At 43.0% G+C, this 22,576-nt stretch overlaps 1 protein-coding gene across 3 annotated transcripts in view; it reads left to right on the top strand.

Annotated features, from left to right (window-relative positions):
- VEZF1 (vascular endothelial zinc finger 1) overlaps positions 1-22,576 on the top strand; it is a 127,305-nt gene that overhangs the window by 89,599 nt on the left and 15,130 nt on the right. For all 3 annotated transcript variants that reach the window (XM_073542532.1, XM_073542531.1, XM_073542530.1), the window contains exon 3: positions 17,359-17,422. In XM_073542532.1, the coding sequence (XP_073398633.1) occupies positions 17,359-17,422 (64 nt within the window). The remainder of the gene's footprint in view (positions 1-17,358; positions 17,423-22,576) is intronic.

The following is a 22,576-nucleotide window of genomic DNA, read 5'->3' as shown; positions in this document are numbered from 1 at the left end:
CTCCAGCCCGAAATCTTCGCAGGAGCCCTCCCCGACCCTCTCCTCACCGATGATCCTCTTCAGCCTGAGCGCAGGTATATGAGGGGGTCTTTGATAAAAAAATAGGACGGTGCAGGCACCCTAGCTCCAACTAACCCCTTCAGGAGGTGAGGAGGGGGACCGTCCGCCACATTGCAGCACCGCCGTCTCGCATTGGTGGAGCAGTGGGGGCCGCACAGACTAGTCTTGTGCCTCTGTGCAAGCCCATGGTTTCAATACCTAGGGGTGGACAGGGCCAAGTCTGGCATAATGTCCCACGTCACGGGAAAGGATACGTGGAGGGATACTAGCCCGTTGATGGTTTGGGGAAATCAGATCCTTTCAATAGGATGCATTGCCCCTGTCTCATCTTCATAAAATAACAAACAAAAATAGAAGTCTGGGGAAAAGTCCCTGATACAGTTGTGGCCAAAAGTATTGACATCCCTGCAATTCTGTCAGATAATAGTTTCTTCCTGAAAATGATTGCAAACACAAATTCCTTGGTATTATTATCTTCATTTAATTTGTCTTAAATGAAAAACCACAAAAGAGAATGAAGCAAAAAGCAAAACATTGATCATTTCACACAAAACTTCAAAAACGGGCCAGACAAAAGTATTGGCACCCTCAGCCTAATACTTGGTTGCATAACCTTTAGCCAAAATAACTGCGACCAACCGCTTCCGGTAACCATCAATGAGTTTCTTACAATGCTCTGCTGGAATTTTAGACCATTCTGCTTTGGCAAACTGCTCCAGGTCCCTGATATTAGAAGGGTGCCTTCTCCAAACTGCCATTTTTAGATCTCTCCACAGGTGTTCTATGGGATTCAGGTCTGGACTCATTGCTGGCCACCTTAGAAGTCTCCAGTGCTTTCTCTCAAACCATTTTCTAGTGCTTTTTTGAAGTGTGTTTTGGGTCATTGTCCTGCTGGAAGACCCAAGACCTCTGAGGGAGACCCAGCTTTCTCACACTGGGCCCTACATTATGCTGCAAAATTTGTTGGTAGTCTTCTGACTTCATAATGCCATGCACATGGTCAAGAAGTCCAGTGCCAGAGGCAGCAAAGCAACCCCAAAACATCAGGGAACCTCCGCCATGTTTGACTGTAGGTACCGTGTTTTTTTCTTTGAATGCCTCTTTTTTTTCTCCTGCAAACTCTATGTTGATGCCTTGGCCCAAAAAGCTATACTTTTGTCTCATCTGACCAGAGAACATTCTTCCAAAATGTTTTAGGCTTTTTCAGGTAAATTTTGGCAAACTCCAGCCTAGCTTTTTTATGTCTCAGGGTAAGAAGTGGGGTCTTCCTGGGTCTCCTACCATACAGTCCCTTTTCATTAAGATGCCGACGGATAGTACGGGTTGACACTGTTGTACCCTCGGACTGCAGGGCAGCTTCAACTTGTTTGGATGTTAGTCGAGGCTCTTTATCCAACATCCGCACAATCTTGCGTTGAAATCTCTTGTCCATTTTTCTTTTCCGTCCACATATAGGGAGGTTAGCCACAGTGCCATGGGCTTTAAACTTCTTGATGACACTGCATACGGTAGACACAGGAACATTCAGGTCTTTGGAGATGGACTTGTAGCCTTGAGATTGCTCATGCTTCCTCACAATTTGGTTTCTCAAGTTCTCAGACAGTTCTTTGGTCTTCTTTCTTTTCTCCATGCTCAATGTGGAACACACAAGGACACAGGACAGAGGATGAGTCAACTTTAATCCATGTCAACTGACTGCAAGTGTGATTTAGTTATTGCCAACACCTGTTAGGTGCCACAGGTAAGTTACCGGTGCGGTTAGTTACACAAATTAGAGAAGCATCACATGATTTTTCGAACAGTGCCAATACTTTTGTCCACCCTCTTTTTTATGTTTGGTGTGGAATTATATCCAATTTGGCTTTAGGACAATTCTTTTTGTGTTTTTTCATTTAATACAAATTAAATGAAGATAATAATACCAAAGAATTTGTGTTTGCAATCATTTTCAGGAAGAAACTGATTATTATCTGACAGAATTGCAGGGGTGTCAATACTTTTGGCCACAACTGTATGTCCCTCGGTGCGGGAAAGTATACGCGGAGACGATACTCAACGCGTGCTCGCCCGTTGATGGTTTGGGGAGATCGGACCCTTTCAATAGGATCCATCGCCCCTGTCTCATCTTCATAGTAAACTAGAAAAAAATAGTCTGGAGAGAGCACCTGCCTGCAGAAACATTTTTTTTTTTTTTTTTTTTATTCAGTATGTGATGGTAGTCACAATCCTGCTGACAGATTCCCTTTTAAGGCTGCGTTCACACGTTGTGTTTTTTTCGCGGCGGTTTTTAATGCGTAATTTTGCCGCAAAAAAAAAGCATCTCATGCAATCCTATGGGATTCCGCAATGCTGTGCTAATGCTGTGGATTTTCCCACGGCGGAATCGCAAAGCGGAAAAATATGCAGCATGCTCATTAATTTTGCGTAATCGCGGCGATTCCGCCCACATAGGAATGCATTGTTCTGCTTACTTTCCGCATGTGGCTGTGCCCACCATGCGAAAAGTAAGCAGAACATTTGCGGATGGTACCCACGGTCTGGAGGAGAGGAGAATCGCTTGGAAAACTCTAGCATTCTGCAAGCTAATTGCGCTTGCAAATCGCTAGTTTTTCCACGGGAATTTAAAATGCGGTTTTTCCACGGAATGGAATTCCTGCAGTAACTTTCGCGGGAGTTCCGCAACGTATGCACATAGCCTAAAGATACGCCCCATTCTGTGTAAGTGTATGTTGTTCTAGTGTGTCTTTATCATCATACCGCTGAACAGAAAGTGGAATAACACACGATCAAACAGACGAATATAATTAAACATGGTACCGCTAAAAACTGCATCTTGTCTCGCAAAAAATAATACAGCCCCATCAGCAGAAAAATTCAAAAGTTATTAGCTCTCAGAATAAAGTGATGCAAAAATAATTATTTTTCTATAAAATAGCTTTTATTGTATTTAAGCGCCAAATAATATATATAAATGGGGTATCACTGTAATCATTTTCACCCGAAGAATAAAACTGCTTTATCAATTTTACCACATACGGAAAGGTATAAACGCCCCCCCCCCCCCTCCCCTCTAAGAAATTCATGAATTGCTGGATTTTGCTCACTCTGCCTCCCAAAAATCGGAATAGAAAGCGATCAAAAAATGTCATGTGCCCGAAAATGGTACCAATAAAAACGTCAACTCGTCCTGCAAAAACAAGACCACACATGACTGTAGGCCAAAATATGGAAAAATTATAGCTCTCAAAATGTGGTGATACAAAAACTATTTTTTTTTGCAATAAAATGCGTCTTAGTGTGTGACAGCTGCCAAACATGAAAACCCGATATAAGGCCTCTTTAACCTGTCCTGATATTTCCGGTACCAGAGATGTCAGTGTCCATGTGTGTAATACTTGTCGCACACTTGTGGCATCTGTGTGCCGCATCTGTGCCACACGGACGGGCGCCAGAGAAGAAGCATTACAGTAAGCGCTGTTCTCCGGCATCGGGTGCTGAAGACCACTCATTCTCCCCTGCTCTGTCGGCGATCATAGAATCATAGAATCGTAGAGTTGGAAGGGACCTCCTGGGCCATCTGGTCCAACCCCCTGCTCTAAGCAGGATTCGCTAAATCATCCCAGTCAGATGTCTGTCCAGCCTCTGTTTGAAGACTTCCATTGAAGGACAACTCACCACTTCTCGTGGCAGCCTGTTCCACTCATTGATCACTCTGTCAAAAAGTTTTTTCTAATATCTAATCTGTGTCTCCTCCCATTCAGTTTCATCCCATTGCTTCTAGTCTTTCCTTGTGCAAATGAGAATAAAGTTGATCCTTCTACAATGTGACAGCCCTTGAGATATTTGTAGACAGCTATTAAGTCTCCTCTCAGTCTTCTCTTTTGCAAACTAAACATTCCCAAATCCTGCAACCTTTCCTCATAAGACAGGGTTTGCAGACCGGTCACCATTCTGGTCGCTCTTTTCTGAACTTGCTCCAGTTTGTTGATGTCTTTTTTAAAATGTGGTGCCCAAAACTGGACACAATATTCCAGATGAGGTCTGACCAAAGAGGAGTAGAGGGAAATAATGACTTCACGTGATCTGTTAATACATGCTAGAATTGCATTTGCCTTTTTTTCTGCTGCATCACACTGTTGACTCATATTCAGTCTGTGATCTATTAGTATACCCAAGTCTTTTTCACATGTGCTGTCACTTAGCCCTATTCCTCCCATTCTATATATGCTTTTTTCATTTTTATTGCCCAGATGTAGTACTTTGCATTTCTCCCTGTTAAAAACCATTCTGTTAATTGCTGCCCACTTCTCCAGTTTATTTAAATCTTTTTGAATCCTCTCTCTCTCTCTTCTCTAGTATTAGCTATCCCTCCTAGCTTTGTGTCATCAGCAAATTTAATCAGTTTACCCTCAATTCCTTCATCTAAATCGTTGATAAAGATGTTGAACAATACAGGGCCCAGGACAGAGCCCTGTGGTACCCCACTTGAGACATTCTTCCAACTGGATGTGCAGCCATTTACGACCACTCTTTGGGTCCGATCACTAAGCCAGTTATGAATCCACCTAACAGTTGCCTTGTCCATTCCATACTTAGTCATTTTTTCAATAAGGATTGTATGAGAGACTTTGTCAAATGCTTTGCTGAAGTCAAGATATACTATATCTACAGCATTTCCTTGAGCCACCCAATCAGTGATACCGTCATAGAAGGAAATTAAGTTAGTCTGACATGACTTATTAGCTACAAACCCATGCTGACTCTGTTTAATCACTTCATTCTTATCCAGGTATTGACATACATGTTGTTTAATAATTTGTTCAAAGATCTTTCCTGGTATAGAAGTCAGACTCACCGGCCTATAGTTGCCTGGGTCCACCTTCTTCCCCTTTTTGAAGATAGGAACAACATTTGCTCTTCTCCAGTCTTCTGGCACTTCTCCTGTTCTCCAAGAATTTTCAAAGATTATGGAGAGGGGTTCAAAAATTTCTTCTGCTATCTCCTTCAGTACTCTGGGGTGTAATTCATCTGGACCTGGAGACTTGAATTCATTTAGGTTAGCTAAGTGTTTCCTCACTGTCTTTCTGTTTATAGATATCCTGGATTCTTCTATTTCCTTAATAGGACAGTGAAGAACAGTTGATGTTACATTTCCTTTCTGAGAGAAAACAGATGCAAAATAGGAATTTAAAAGTTCAGCCTTCTCAACATCCTGTCTTACCATTTCATCATTTTCATCCTGTAAAAATCCTATAGCATCTTTGACTTTTCTTTTACTTTTGACATATCCCCAAAATCCTTTATTATTGCTTTTGACATCTCTTGCAAGCCTCAATTCATTTTCAGCTTTAGATAATCTGATTTGTGCCCTGCAGGTTCTGCAGACAGCATTATATTCTTCTTTAGATATGCCTCCCTCTTTCCATTTTATAAACATTTTTTTCTTCCTTTTTAGCATGTGCTTAAGTTCTGTGTTCATCCATCCTGGTTTCCTTAAATGCTTCCTATTCTTCCCTCTTTTTGGAATTGTTAACAACTGTGCTTTGAGAATTTCATTTTTCAAGATTTCCCATCCTTCCTGGACATTTTTGTCTTTAAGGATATCCAGCCATTGGATCCCTCCAATTCTCTTTCTGAATCCCTTAAAATCTGCCTTTCTGAAATCTAACCTTGACGTCTGAGTCTTCAGAGGTCTTCCGCCTCTAGTTATCCAAAATTCTAAAATAGCATGGTCGCTACCTCCTAGGGTCCCAGCCACTTTTACCTCCTCAACCATTTCCTCCCTGTCTATAAGGATTAGATCCAAGGTAGCAGTTCCCCTTGTTTTCTCCCTTACCTTTTGGAAGATAAAGTTGTCAGCAAGAGAGGATAAGAATTTCCTTGACCTGTTAGTTTTGCCTGAGAGAGATTCCCAACAAATGTCTGGATAGTTGAAATCTCCAATGACAACTATGTCATATTTTTTGGAGAACTTGGCCATTTGATGCATAAAGAGTTCATCCATATCTTCAGCTTGCACAGGCGGCCTGTAGTAAATGCCTACAATGGTGTCCTTTCCATTGTTCTTTCCTTGTATTCTTACCCAAACAGTTTCCACAGAACTCCCAGTCTCTGAAGCTTCAATCTCTGTGCAGATATACGCGTTTCTAACATACAATGCGACACCTCCTCCTCGTTTATCAAGTCTGTTTCTTGCAAATAAGTTGTAGCCTTCTAGTCTTGTATTCCAATCATGTGTATTGTCCCACCAAGTTTCAGTGATTCCAATGACATCATATTTCTTTTCCTGTGTTAGTAGTTCCAATTCTCCTTGTTTGTTGCCCATTCTTTGTGCATTAGTATAGAAACATTTTAGTTTGTGATTGGTTTCTCTTTCTCCAATATTTTTATTAATTAGATTCTTTCGTCTTTGTTCTTCCTTTCCACTTCTAATAGCAGAGTTCTCAATAGCATTTGTCAGGTGTATGGCTTTTTCTGGTCTTTTGCTTCCCTTCCCATGTTGTTCTAGTTTAAAGCTCTCCTTACAAGTGTAGCAAGGCGACTTCCAAATACATGCTTTCCAGTCTTCGTAAGGTGCACCCCATCTCTAGCAAGTAGTCCATCGTATAAGTAGTTCATTCCGTGATCCAGAAATCCAAATCGTTGCTGACGGCACCATCGACCTAGCCAGTTGTTCACCTGCAGAATCTTATTCCACCTCCTTGTTCCATGGCCATCCACTGGGAGGATGGAAGAGAAGACCACCTGCGCTCCCAGTTCTTTCACTTTCTTGCCTAAGTCTTCAAAGTCTCTGCAGATGGTTTCCAGGTCGTTTCTTGCGGTGTCATTTGTCCCCACATATAGTAGCAGGAATGGGTAGTCATCTGTAGGTCTGAAGAGTCCTGATATCCTGTCAGACACATATTTAATTTTTGCACCTGGAAGACAGCACATTTCTCTTGAGGTTATATCCGGTCTGCAGATGGCGGCCTCTGTTCCTCTCAACAGGGAATCCCCCATGACCACCACTCTCCGTTTCTTCTTCACAACATTTTTCTTTCTCCATCCAGGAGGACTCTGAAGGCGTACAAGGTTGCTGTTTGTTGGCAAAGTCTTATCCTGATGTATTTCTTCATCGTTTTCCTGCGTGAGAGCCTGGTACTGGTTTCTGAGCAGTATGGGTGCTGACTGCATCCTGATCCTCCTGCTTCTCTGGGTCACATGTCTCCATTCCTCTGTTTCTTCAGGTGCACTTCGAATTTCTTCTCTTTCTGTAACATGAAGAGATAATTCTGCTCTGTCCAAGAACTCTTCACCTTCCTTAATGATCTTCAACGTAGCTAACCTCTCCGAGATTTTGCAACTTTTCCTCCAACAGGGACACAAGCTTGCATTTGTGGCATGTGAAGTTTGGCTTTTCCACAGGTAAATCTGTGAACATGTAGCAAGAAATGCAGCTTTCTTAAAAACGATATAAGATGAGCCTATCGGCGCGCGGTTTTTCCGATTTCCTCTTTTCAGCTGCAACGGCCAAAACCCAGTGATCGTTGAGTTCGCGGAGACTCTTCACTTATCCCAGAAGGCACTGGGAATATGCAAATGATCTCCTCAAGACTCTTCCCCTGGTTTTCCGATTTCCTCTTTTCAGCTGCAACGGCCAAAACCCAGTGATCGTTGAGCTCGCGGAGACTCTTCACTTATCCCAGAAGGCACTGGGAATATGCAAATGATCTCCTCAAGACTCTTCCCCTGGTTTTCCGATTTCCTCTTTTCAGCTGCAACGGCCAAAACCCAGTGATCGTTGAGCTCGCGGAGACTCTTCACTTATCCCAGAAGGCACTGGGAATATGCAAATGATCTCCAAGACTCTTCCCCTGGTTTGATAGTCGCGAGCAGGATAGAATCATGAGTTACATTCAAGTGATGAAAGAGACAGCAGGTGGCGGCTGATGGGACTATTACTCCCATCAGCCTACCCCTCCTGCTGCTAATAACAGTGACAGCAGGAGCGGCTGATGAGGGTATTTATCAGCCGCCTCCTGCATTATAGATAATTGAAAAAGACGGCGTGGGTTCCCCTGTATTTTCTATAACCAGCCAGGCAAAACTCAGAGCTGAAAGCTGCACCCGTCAGCTGTAGCAAGGCTGGCTATCAAGAATAGAGGGGTCCCCATGCTGTTTTTTTTTAATTATTTAAAGAATTAAAAAAAAAAAAAACTTGAGGAGGCCCCCCCATTTTTGACAACCAGCCTTGTTAAAGCTCACAGGCGGGGGGCTGGTATTCTCAGGCTGGTAAGGGGCCATGGATATTGACCCCCCCAGCCTAAAATTAGCAGCACACAGCTGCCCAGAAAAGGCACATATATTATATGTGCCAATTCTGGCACTGTGCCCAGCTTTTCCCACTTTCCCTGTAGTGGTGGCAAGTGGGGTTCATATTTGTGGGGTTGATGTCATCTTTGTATTATCAGGTGACATCAAGCCCCAAGGCTATTTATTTATAGCGCAGGCGGCAGCTGATGAAAATCCCCCATCAGCCGCTCCTGCTGTCACTGTTATTAGCAGCAGCAGGGGTAGGCTGGTGGGAGTAATAGTCCCATCACCCGCCGCCTACTGGCTTTTGTCACATGTAAAGCGCCATGGAATAAATGGCGCTATATAAATGCATAATAATTACTTAAATGAAACTCTCATCATTCTCCCCTGCTCGCGCCGATAACCTGCACCGATGCGTGTCACACGGATAACATCCATGTGTGTTATGCGTATGCAAGTGTGTGGGACTTTTTGTGGCCCGTGCTCCATTTAAAAATGGACATGTCGACGTTTTTTGCCCACGGACAAGCGGTCCGTGGAAACACGCTGACATGTTCACAGACCTATTCACTTGAATAGGCAAATAGCGCTCCGTTCCACCCGAGTCTCTTCGTATGGTTAAGTAGTATTGTACAGCCACATATGGGGTACTGCCACGTTCAGTAGAAATTGTGGGACAAATTTTGGTGCCATGTTTACCCACTTCTTGTGTGAAAATGTAAGATCTTTGGCTAAAACAAAATTTTAGTGGTAAAAATGTAGTTATTTTGTCTTCACTGCCCAATGGTTAAAATTATGTGACACACCCATGGTGTCAATATAATCACTGCATCCCTAGATGAATTCACTGAGAGGTGTAGTTTGTAAAATGGGGTCACTTATGGGGAGTTCTGCTGTTCTGGCACCTCATGGGCTCTCCCACTGTAATGGCACCTGCAAACCATAACAGTAAAATCTGGCGCTTCTTGCCTTCTGAGCTTTGCACTGTGCCTGAAAAATATTTCCCGATTTTACATGTAGGGCACCCAGGAAAACAACATTTTAGTGGTAAAAATGTAATTTATTCTTTCTTCACCACTCAGTGGTATAAAATTCTGTGAGGCACATATGGCGTTAATATAATCATTGCACCCCTAGATGAGTTCATTGGGGAGTGTAGTTTGTAAAATGAGTTCGCATATAGGGGGTTTCTGTTGTTCTGGCACCTCAGTGGCTCTGCCAATGTGACATGGCACCCTCAAACAATTCCAGCAAAATCTGAACTCCAATATGGCGCCTCTTCCCTTCTAAGCTTTGCACTGTGCCGCAAAAGTAGTATTCCCCTACATATGAGGTATCTGCGTACTCAGGACAAATTACACAATAACCTTTGGGGTCCAATTTCTACTGTTACCCATGGGAAAATAAAAAATTGGGGGGTGAAAAGATCATTTTTGTGGAAAAAATGATTTTTTTAATTTTACAGCTCTACGTTATAAACTTCGGTGAAGCACTTGAGGGTTCAAAGTTCTCACCACACATCTAGATAAGTTCCTTGGGGGGGTCTAGTTTCCAAAATGGGGTCTGTGATAAAACACTCCGGGATCGCCTTTGCTGGGGTCAAAGGTCACGTGCATTCAGCATGAAACTCAGGCGCAGAGCTGGGATTCGTGTATAACTGACCCTGGGTCAGGTTTATTAACGGTGAAAGTAATGCAAAAGGAAATAAAACCTAAAACAAATCCTTGCCTGTCCGGCACTAACTAAACAATGGACAACCTAACTACCAACTGGTGGGCTTCTCCCGTCCAGCCAAACCACAGTTGCAGTGGGCACTGCTTTCACTCACGTGTGTCTCTCACACAGACAGGCTCTCTGTGTTCCCAGGCTGAGACACTCACACAACCACCTTGCATCCTTTTATATCCACCTCCCATTATCCATTAGTAAGCAGGTGCGATACTGACCAGACTAGGCCACATAGGAAAGGAATCTGGGTGAGATATACCTGCCCTCATCCACTATTCCCACATGATTCTCACAGGTCACTTGTGGGGGGTTTCCACTGTTTAGGCACATCAGAGTCTCTCAATGCGACATGGCGTCCAATCTCAATTCTAGCCAATTTTGCATTGAAAAATTAAAATAGCGCTCCTTCCCTTCCAAGCTCTGCCATGCGCCGAAACAGTGGTTTACCTGCATATATGGGGTATTGGCGTACTCGGGACAAATTGTACAACAACTTTTAGGGTCCAATTTCTCCTGTTTCCCTTGGAAAGATAAAAAAAATTTGGATCTGAATAAATTTTTTGTGAAAAAAGGTAAATGTTCATTTTTTTTTTTTAATATTCCAAAAATTCCTGTGAAGCACCTGAAGGGTTAATAAACTTCTTGAATGTGGTTTTGAGTACCTTGAGGGGTGCAGTTTTTAGAATGTTGTCAATTTGGGGTATTTTCTGTCATATAGACCCCTCAAAATCACTTAAAATGTGATGTGGTCCCTAAAAAAAATGGTGTTGTAAAAATGAGAAATTGCTGTTTAACACCTTCATGACAGCCAATACGTATATTTACTGACCTGAGATATAAGGGAATATCATCCCCATAAAGGTGACAATCCAGCAGCTGTCGACTGTCCACTATATCTGACAACTTGCTGTATCACAAATGATCGGTGTTGGCACCATCCATATCTGTTTAACCCCTTAGTTTCTGCTGTCAATAGTGACTACATCAAATAAATGGTTAATAGATTGTGGGGGCTTGCACTTTAATCTAATTGACACACCGAGATCATGATTGTGTGGTCCTGATGTTTACCATAGCAGTTCATGGCCAAATAGCGGCCTTAAGGGGGTTTTACTCATAGCGATATCGCTATGTGTGATACTTACCTCCGACCGGCTCCCCCGCTGTCCATCGCTGATCGCGCGAGAATGTCCGGCTCCATTTCTCGTTGGGCGCTTCCTGCTGGGACTTCCTGCTGTGACGACGAGCGACGCTGGACGCGGGCGGGAGGACGTCTTCATCGCTGTGTGTGAAAGGTGAGTATCGTGCGCTGCGTCGCTGCTGCATCGTTGTGAGATCTTTCTGTATGAAAGCTCACTAGCGATCATTTAGCGATGCACCAGCGATCCTGACCGGGTCGGATCGCTGGTGCATCGCTAAATGTAAAAGGGCCTTTAGAGTCTCCTGGCTCTAGCGGTCAGTTCAGAAGTCAGCGACATTTAGGTGGTAAACAAACACTTTTTCATTCCTGCTATACCACTTTGCAATAATTCCTGAAAATCACCTGAAGGGTTAATAAACTACCTGACAGCAGTTTTCAATATGTCAGGGGGTGCTGTTTTTAAAATGGTATCATGTTTGGGGTTTTCCAATATATACGACCCCCAAAGTCACTTCAAACTTGGATAGGTCCCTCAAAAAAATAAATTTTGTAAATTTCCTTGAAAAAATGAAAAATTACTGCTACATTATTAAACCTCCTAAAAGGCTATCAAAATAAGTTAGCGTTTTAAAAATGGTGCTGATGTAAAGCCGACATGTGGGAAATGTTATTTATTAATGTTTTTCTGTGGTATGACTATCTGGATTAAAGGGATAATCATTCAAAGTTTGAAAATTGCATTTTTTTTTTTACATTTTTGTCAAGTTTCTGATATTTTTTATAAATAAACACAAAACATATCAATCTAAATTTACCACTATCATAAATATCAATACCAATATCAAAAACGATCTCAAAATCACTGGGATTTGTTGAAGCATTCCAGAGTTATCGCCACATAAAGTGACACTGGTCATAATTTAAAAAATTGGCCCCGTCACTAAGTGGTTAACTGTTAACCCTTATAAGTTCCTAACAAAAAAAATTTGGTTCCAAATTTGTGCTAATGTAAAGTAAACATGTGGGAAATGTTACTTATTAAGTATTTTGTGTGACATATCTCTGTGATATAAAGGGAAGGTGCCGCAATTTTATATAATTTGCAAAAAAAAGTAAGTAACAAAACATGTTGTTTCAGCAAATGTTGTACTAACTAGGATTTATGGTTTGTTTGTAATAATGTTTTAATGTAGCCACTGGGCGCTGCCATCTTGATTTGCAGATGTGTGGAGGACTCGTACATTCTACAAATATGGCCATCCCTGGACGTAGGAGACAGTGGTCGGTTCCTGACCCTATCTCTAACATTGCAGCCTCATTAGCAGTAAACTGGGCACACACCTGTGGGCTGCACAATTCACTGCTGTAGGTGTGGCTGGGCGCCATTTTACTCTAGCCCAGTGCTATCCCCTGAGCTCCACTTACCCTCTATCACAGGACCACTTGTGGCATAACAGGTCCTGTGTTGTGAGGAGAGGCTGTAGATATGGAGAAGGTGGACAGCAGAGGAGGGAAGCGCTCGGAGGATGGAGAGTGGTGGGTGCTGGTGACTTGCCTCTTTGCTCCTCTGTACTGCTTACTCCAGGCTCGGCCCTGTGCTTCCTGCTCCAACTCCACTGTCCTTCTGCTCGGTCTCCCCCTCCCCACTCACACAGTCCCAGTGATCTCTGGTAATCTGGCACCTTTGCTTTTATGACCGCTTTTATGACTGTCTGAGGAGGACCGTGACAGAGCCCAAAGTCTAGTGCTTCGCCGGGAGAGGGCAGTTTCACCAGTGTGGGCATATCTGTAATCCTCTCCTGTGTGCTGAGCTGTGTATCTAATCCTATCCTGTGATACTGACTGCTGAGCCGTGTATCTAATCCTCTCCTGTGTGATATTGACTGCTGAGCTGTCTATCTAATCCTATCCTGTGTGATACTGACTGAGCCGTGTATCTAATCCTATCCTGTGTGATACTGACTGCTAAGCTGTCTATCTAATCCTATCCTGTGATACTGACTGCTGAGCTGTGTATCTAATCCTGTCCTGTATGATACTGACTGCTGAGCCGTGTATCTAATCCTCTCCTGTGTGATATTGACTGCTGAGCCGTGTATCTAATCCTATCCTGTGTGAAACTGCTCTCCTGAAATACTCTGTGCTGCTGTCACCCTGCTGGTTTTATGTGTCCTCTACATGGTGGTATTGTGTATGAACTATATGGCGGTATTATGTGTGAACTATATGGCAGTATTATCTGCAGAAAGGGGACCCATTCTAGGCTGGTTCTGGCTGAGCACCTGCACATGGGTCTAGGGTAATAGAGGGGGCAACATGACCTCCAGTTAGGTGCAGGCAGGAGAGGGCTGTAGGGTAATAGAGGGGGCAACATGACCTCCAGTTAGGTGCAGGCAGGAGAGGGCTGGTCAGGCAGCTGAAGAGAGGGGTCTCATTTTTATCATTACTGTATGACTCCATTTCCCCCCCCCAGCCTGCTTCCCAGCGTCACACAGGACTGCACCTGTCTCCTCGCTTTCACACATCGCCAGGACAGGATGGAGAAGACCGGATCTGAGGAGGGGAATGGGGTCTTTGCATGTGAAGTCTGGATCAGAACAGGCCATCAATCAGTAGAAATGTTTCCTGGATTTCTGTAGAGCATTGTGTAAAAGACTGCTCTATGTACAATCCCTGCCTGCTCCGCGCACTGAACAGGGTGCCCCCCATAAACCAGCACACTGCTCTCCTGAAATACTCTGTGCTGCTGTCACCCTGCTCCTTCCCCCCATATATCTCCCAGAATCCTTGCTGCCTGCCATCCTCGGTGACTGTCTACTTCTCAGGAGGAGTGACATCACACCCATGTCAGCAGACTCGGCCCATATTTACTGCAGGGCAGTAATGTAGCTAGTTGTACACTAGGTTTTTGTGTCAAATTTCAGTAGCTGCTCCCCGTAGTGTTAACAAGTGGAAATGCCAAACTTTTTACAATTATTTTTTATATTTTACTAAATTACTAGCTGAAGAGCCCGGCGCTGCCCGGGCATAGTAACTTACTGTGGTTAGTTATAGCAAATTATAATTATCCTCCATCCCATAGTCCCGTGCCCATATACCCATCATACATATCCACGATCCCATAGTCGAGTGCCCATATACCCATCATACATATCCTCCATCCCATAGTCCCATGCGCATATACCCATCACACATCCTCCGTCCCATGCCCATATACCCATCATACATATCCTCCATCCCATAGTCGAGTGCCCATATACCCATCACACATCCTCCATCCCATAGTCCCATGCCCATATACCCATCATACATATTTGCCATCCCATAGTCGAGTGCCCATATACCCATCACACATCCTTCATCTCATAGTCCCATGCCCATATACCCATCATACATCCTCCATCCATAGTCCCGTGCCCATATACCCGTCATACTGTATCCTCCATCCTATAGTCCAGTGCCCATATACCCATCACACATCCTCCATCCCATAGTCCCATGCCCATATATCCATCATACATCCTCCATCCCATACTCCCGTGCCCATATACCCATCATACATATCCTCCATCCCATAGTCCAGTGCCCATATACCCTTCACACATCCTCCATCCCATAGTCAACCATTATGACATCATAGTGAGCGGCGGGGCTTGCAACCTATGATGACATCAGCGTCGCCATGGCAACCATTATGACATAATGAGGGGCGAGGCTTGATACACACACACTTTTTCCCCATTATGTAGATAGGGGCAAAATTGTTTGGTGAATTGGAATGCGCGGGGTTAAAATTTCGCCTCACAACATAGCCTAGGATGCTGTTGGGGTCCAGACGTGTGACTGTGCCAAATTTTGTGGCTGTAGCTGCGACGGTGCGGATGCCCATCCCGGACACACACACATACACACACTTGAGCTTTATATATTAGATAAACAAATGATAATATTTAAGAAAATGTAAAACATTAATTCTTTACATATTTTCAATTGCTGAAAATAAATTTTTTTGATGGCACCTTCCCTTTAAGGGCATGAAAATTCAAAGTTGAAAATTTTGCAAAATTTTTGCAAAATTTGCTTTTTTTTTCTTCACAAATTAACGCAAGTTATATGAATGAAATTTTACCACTAGCATGAAGTACAATATGTCACGAGAAAAACAATGTCAGAATCACCGGGATCCATGGAAGTGTTCCAGACTTATTACCTCATAAAGGGACAGTGGTCAGAATTGTAAATATTGGCCCGGTCATTAATGTGCAAACCACCCTTGGTGGTAAAAGGGTTAACCCTCTAATGACCACCAGTACCGGTCTTCACTGACCTGAGATATAAGTGAATAGCATTCTCATACAGGTGACAATTCTGCAGCTGTTGGCTGTACATTATAGCTGACAACTTGCTGCATGAGCTACAATCAGTGTTTTGCACCGACCATGGCCCTTTAACCCCATGGATGCTGCTGTCAATATTGACTATGGCATCTAAATGGTTAACAGTGTGGGGGCCCTGTCGGCACCCTGAGATTATGATTGTATGGTCCTGATGTTTGTCATGACAATTCACAGCCAAATAACTGATTTAGAGCCTGCCATACATGGTGAAGTGTTCACTGTAGAACAGTGCAGAAATGTTTAGCAACATTTGCATGGTAAAAATATATATTTTTTTCATTCTTGTGTTGCATTAATTCTTGAAATGTACCTGAAGAGTTAATAAATTACCTGACAGTGGTTGTAAATATGTTGAGGGATACTAATTTTGGGGGTTTTCCAAAATATAGGACCCCCAAAATCACTCCAAAACTAAATAGTGGGTTTGCCTGCCCCTTACGCAGTAGGTGATGGCTGGGTGTTGCAGTCAGGACCTGCCTCTAAGGATCGCGGGTGGAGTGGAGCTGTGCATTCAGTTGTTAACCTGTTGAATGCAGCTGTCAAACGCTGACACTGCTTGTGACCAAGTTTCAAAGGAGACAGTGATTTTTGCTACATGGAGCTCTACTATAGCATTGTTTGTATATAAAACAAGTGTTGCAATGTGTCATGGTTTGAACAGGGTTCTTGCCCTGCACGCACAGGGTTAAGTGTACGTGGCCTCTTTCTGGATCTGGGAGGGGTATTTATACTCACTCTTCACCAGGGTTCTCTGTCAGCTATACTGTTATTCTGACTGTGTGTCTGACCCCCCTGGTGTACTTGTATATTGCATTGCTTGTTTGCTTCCCGTGTATGACCCGGTCTGTCCCCTCACTCTGTACTCCGTCTCTCGTTTTAGTACTGTTGTCTTTTCCAGTTCTGACCTCCTTACTTGGCTATTGTTACTCCGTTAGTTTGTCCCTATTGTACCGTCTATTGCCCGTTCTGGTTTTTGGTTTTCTGATCTATTACTACGTCCTGACTATCCATTCTGTCTAACCCTTTGGTACTCTTGTGCGATCTCGTGCTTTGACCTCGGCTTGATCTGGTTTCTGTCTCTGTCTATGCCCCTTGGTAACCTTGTCCAGTAGTTACCTTTCTAGGAGTTTCCCTGCAGCTCCAACTCTGTGGAGCTTAGGCCACGCCCCCAGCAGTCACGTGTGTCAGGTCCTGTGAGCCTGGAGCATGCATCATCACCACTGCTGCCCCGCTCCGCAGGTTTCTTTGTGCACAGTTTTTGTACTCAGGACACGCGCACTGGCTGAGTGAGCAAGTGCAGTGCGGTGTTCCTGACACATTGATCACCGCTTCAAAAAAGATTGTACACTGCAGTGCTGTATTCGTCCATCTCGGGCCATCCCATAGAGAATCATGGAAACTGAGGAGTGCATGTCTGACCATTGCTCCATTCTGATAAGCCTCTGCTGAGCTCTGTTCTCTGGATTAGTGGGTGTCAAAATTTCACAGACCCTCAAAAAAGTTGCTGCCTATTCTATGGATAGTTGTGAACATTTAAAGATTTTGACTGTGTGCTAGTCTTAGTCCTGCACTTTTTTTCTAGAATTTTGCAATGTCTTTTAAGTACAGTACTTTTAAACACCTATATATTGTACACGATGCTTAATATCTATTTTATGCTATTAAATAGTTCTGGTTTTCTTCCTATATGTATATGTTTCTTTTTATTCATAGTGATTATATTTTTTTTTCTGACAGACCAGACCATTTAAGCTGTCATGTGAAGCATGTTCATTCTACGGAAAGACCCTTCAAATGCCAAGTAAGAGAATATGATATGTAATTTAATTTTCCTATAACGGGTTGGCAAATAATTTGGGAGGGGCCAGCTGAGAAACTTGGACTGTTGTGAAGGGCCGAACCAATAGGTTTGTTTTGATTAGCTGCTACTGGTATTCATGTTACAATAAGTTTTATTGTAAAGGGACAGCACAGGACCAGATGTGGCCCATGTTTTGCAGCAATATATTTTTATTATTTTAGAGACTTTGGCCCTGATTCCCCATTTCTGTTTCTCCAGTTTTGTGGAGTAATTCTCTCCTTTTCAGTGGCTTTAGTTATTTGCATCTTATTCTCTCTACATTTTGAGACCCTTTTTTCCCTCAAGAACTTTGCTTACCGTATATATTCGCGTATAAGCCGAGATTTTCAGCCCATTTTTTGGGGCTGAAAGTCCCCCTCTGGGTTTATACATGAGTCATATACCGGGGGTCGGCCGGGGAGGGGGAGCGGGGGTGTCAGAGATCATACTCACTCCCTCCTGGCGCGGTGTCTGCAGCCCCCCTGCTTGTTCCATGCTCTCGGCTCCCCTGCTCTTCCTGCTTTCACCAGTCACGTGGTACCGCTCATTAAACTCATGAATATGCACATATACATGAGTTTAATGAGCGGTATCACGTGACCGCTGAAAGACGGAAGAGCAGGGGCACCGAGAATAAGGAACAAGCAGGGGGGCTGCAGAGACCGCGCCAGGAGTGGGTGAGTATGACGGGGAAGTCATATTCAACTGTCCCTGTTCCACCGCTGCGCGGCGCTCTGCTGTCATGCATCCTCTGGCAGTGACATTCAGGTCAGAGGGCGCGATGACGTAGTTAGTATGCGCCCTCTGCCTTTCCAGTCACTGTAGAGTCGGCAACTCTGATGAGCAGCGGCAGCGATGGAGGTGAGTATGTAGTTTTTGGGTTTTTTTTTATTATTTTTTATTTTTTTATTGAGGCAGCAGCAAAATAATTGGATTACCTTACGCTACCTGTGCAATTGGGGCCACTCACTGTGCAGCATTATAAGGGGCCACTCACTATAAATATTCAAAAACATTTAACCTACTGATGTCTCAATTAATTTTACTTTTATTGGTATCTATTTTTATTTTTGAAATTTACCAGTAGCTGCTGCATTTTCCACCCTAGGCTTATACGCGAGTCAATAAGTTTTCCCAGTTTTTTTTGTGACACAGTTAGGGGGGTCGGCTTATACACGAGTCTATACGGTACATTGTTATAAGCAGATTCATGAAATGCAACTTTAACCAAATGTGTTTATTTTTGGTTCATCTAACTCCAGTGTCACCTGGAGTAAAGGAGCAGGAGGAGCTTTAAATTTGGCGATTTTTCAAATTTTGACAGATTTAGTGACTTTTGGAGTTAAAAGTTGCAAAAACTGGTTACAGAGAGAAAAAATGATTTTGTGACAAATTCATGAATTGCATACACTATTTTGAAGAATTTAGTGAATACGAAAAATAAGTGATTTAAATAAATTGCAAATGGTGAATCAGGCCTGTAGTATTTAGGATGGGACGACTTGCTGTTTAATTTACACTATTGTTATGATTGAGTCACCGTAGGAGGCAAAAATAGAAATGCTAGCTAAGTCCAGAAAACCAGAGAAGTTGGCAGCTATCGGATTGCAGACCCCTGAACCTATCAACACAACTAGCAGTAGCCGTGGGGGGCTCCTACGATGCCCTAGGCCCCTCGATCACAGCCGGAGGACTACATAGCCTAAAGACAGAAAGGGAAATCTAAACTGCCCCAGAGCAGACCCCAAAGCAAAAGGCAGCCCCCCACATATAATGACGGTGAAGCAAGAAGAAAGAACAAAACACAGATAGAAAGATAGACTCCGCAAAGATGGGGCCCACGCTAGCTTAGATAGGAAAGGACAGGAAGGCTGCTGTCTGCAATCCGTGAAAAACCCTATGAAAATAAGAGCCAACCAACTGACAGTAAAAAAGGCCCTGAAGACGCTAGGCTTCAAAAAAGCTATGTCAGTACTCAGGAATAAGACAGAGCAACAGGCAAAAGGAGATTCAGCTCACCCCAGCAGTGAATGGCAGAATCCAGAAAAGCAAGGAAAACAAAACACTAATGCAAAAAGGCAAAGCAGAAATCTTAGCTTTAGATGAGCAGGAATCAGACTGGTTTCCTAGAAGTCCACAGAGAAATCACCCGCAAGCCTTATATCCAGTCATTAACTCCACTCAGCCAGTCATCATTATCAGCCCCAGGTGTTTGACAATCAGGCTCACTACCTTTCTTCACCAGAAGAGGGAGTTCCTCGGGCCTCAGTAGTGAAGGGGAAAATGAACTCACAACACACTATATACTCGAGTATAAGCCGACCCCCCCCTAATTTTGCCACAAAAATATGGGAAAACTCATTGACTCTAGTATAAGCCTAGGGTGGGAATTGCCGAAGCTACTGATAAATTTCAAAAATAAAAATAGATAAGAATAAAAGTAAAATTAATTGAGAAATCAGTAGTTTAAATGTTTTTGAATATTTATTTAAAAGAAAAACATTAAACAAGTGGAAAAGAGGGTCAAGAAAAACAATATGGCAACAATAATAACTTTAGTACAAAAACCTCACCTCAATCAGCAACCAATCTAAAACACAAGAGTTAAAATCCTTCAAAGTCACTGGATTCCTCATCATCTGTATGTCCAAACAGAGCTTCAGCTGGTAAGGCCTCCTTCATACTTCCGCTTTTTTGGTCAGTTGAAATCCGTGAAAAATGCAAAAAAACGGATCCATTTCTGTTGTGACACCAACGATGCCGCTGAAGTTGGAAATTGAAAGGAGCCGCAGCGTGAGAGAGAATGTTTTCTGCCGCCAGAACGGGATTTAGGGTTAATTTTCTGGCAAGGAAATGTTTCTGGGCATGCTCAGTGTAAAAGTGCGGATCCATGCAGACAAAAAAGTTTCATTGTTCATCCACTAAAGTCAGCGGACGCCAAAATTTTGGCGGATCCGTCAAAAAACGGATCCAACGGATAACCATCTGTCAAAATCCGCCGCTAATGCAAGTCAATGGGGAAAAAAAACGGATCCGCCCAAAAAATTGGCAGATCCGTTTTTTTTGCAAAATGGCGGATTTTGACTGATGGAAACAAACGGAAATGTGAAACAGGCCTAAGAGGTTATCAGCATAGACATTGTCGTCATCATCACTGAGTTGGTCATCACCGTCACTGCTGTCGTCTTCATACAAAGCGCTGTCTTCACTGCCATCCATAGCATTACTAATGCCACATTTCTTGAAGGCACGTTGCACCACGTCCTCTGGAAACTCTTCCCATGCATCACGAACCCACTTTGCTATTAATTCTATGTCCGGCTTCATCAGATTTCCAAGTTTTGTTAGTCGGGCTTGCCCAGATGACATCCATTCATGCCACATCCTCCGCACACGGTCTTTGAAAGGTTTATTTAAACACACATCTAGGGGCTGCAATACAGATGTAAGTCCACCTGGAATAACCGCCAAAGTAACTTGAGAAGACTTTGCCAATGTTTTTATGTCATCAGATGTGTGGGCTCTGAACATATCCCAAACTAGCAATGATGTTTTTTTCTTTAAGGCTGTTCCTGGTCGTCCATTCCAAATTTCTTCCAGCCATTTTTTTGTTCCATCTTCATCCATCCAGCCTTTAATATGAGCGCGCACTGTAATTCGTGCTGGGAATTGGACCTTTTTAGGCAGGGTCTTTCTTTTAAAAATAATGACAGGCCGCAGCTTGGTTCCATTAGCCAAACAAGAAAGAACGACTGTGAAATTATTTTTTTTCATTTCCTGTGGTCCTGAGTAAAATAGTTTTGTCTCCCATATTTGCCACAGTTCTGTTGCTGGAAAGATCAAAAGTCAGAGGTGTTTCATCCATATTTCCAATATCTCCCAGGTCATAGTTATGGATCCTTCTTTGTTTTATGATGAATGAATGGAATGACATCACTTTTTCATCAAGGTCTTTTGGCAACGTCTGTGAAATCTTTGTTCATTGCCGCAAACCTAGGCCAAATCTATTCATGAAACGGGTACACCATCCTGCTGATGCAACAAAATTTTCAATTCCTGGTTCTTTCAATTTATCATCTTTAGCCATTTGAAGGGGGGCACGTAAGCGAATTCCCATGCGTGTTACGCAGTAACCATTTTGATGACACTCCATAACCCATTTATGCAATTCAGTCTCTAGAGCCTCATACGACACCTTCAAACCACGTTGAGCTTTTTTTGCCTTTGGAGTCTTTTCTAAGTCCACTTTCATTTTCCGCCACTCCCTCACTTGTTTTTCGTTAACACAAAATTCCCTACTTGCTTTACTGTTATTGCTTTCTTCTGCTCTTGACACAACCTTTAAGTTTGAAACCAGCTTCGTACGACCTGCATTTTTATTTTGGTCCAGGATTTGAAGTACCGGGATCCATTTCTAACGGGACAAAAATAAACTTTAAAAAAGAAATCCATACTATAGCGATAACCGTAAATTCTCAAATTACGGTACGTACTGTATATCCAAGACCAGAGATATACCAGTACGTGTACTCAGCAATGCTTGGGCAAAGCAAGGGGGCTCCATATTGAATCATGAGCCCCCATATAATGCTCCATAATGTTCATGATGCTCCATAATGCTCATGATGGGCCCATATAATGCTCCATAAAGTTAATGATGTGCCCCATAAGATGCTCCATACAAAAATGCCTCATGATGCACCATAAAGTTCATGATGAGCCAATATAATGCTCCATAAAGTTCATGATGTGCCTCATAAGATGTTCCATACAAAAACATGCCCCATAATGTTCATGATGGGCCCATATAATGCTCCATAACGTTCATGATGTGCCCTATAAGATGCTCCATACAAAACATGCCTCATACAATGCTCCATAAAGTTCATGATGGGCCCATATAATGCTCCATAAAGTTCATGATGTGCCCTATAAGATGCTCCATAAAGTTCATGATGGGCCAATATAATGCTCCATAAAGTTCATGATGTGCCCCATAAGATGCTCCATACAAAACATGCCTCATTTAATGCTCCATAAAGTTCATGATGTGCCCCATAAGATGCTCCATACAAAAAATGCCTCATGATGCTCCATAAAGTTCATGATGGGCCA

The sequence above is a fragment of the Dendrobates tinctorius genome, unplaced genomic scaffold (genome assembly GCF_039654945.1).
Source record: "Dendrobates tinctorius isolate UK_male_01 unplaced genomic scaffold, ASM3965494v1 ptg000127l, whole genome shotgun sequence".
Taxonomy (NCBI): Eukaryota; Metazoa; Chordata; class Amphibia; order Anura; family Dendrobatidae; genus Dendrobates; species Dendrobates tinctorius.
The sequence above is the reverse complement of the archived record's forward strand: the minus strand, read 5'-3'. Positions and strand labels throughout refer to the sequence as shown.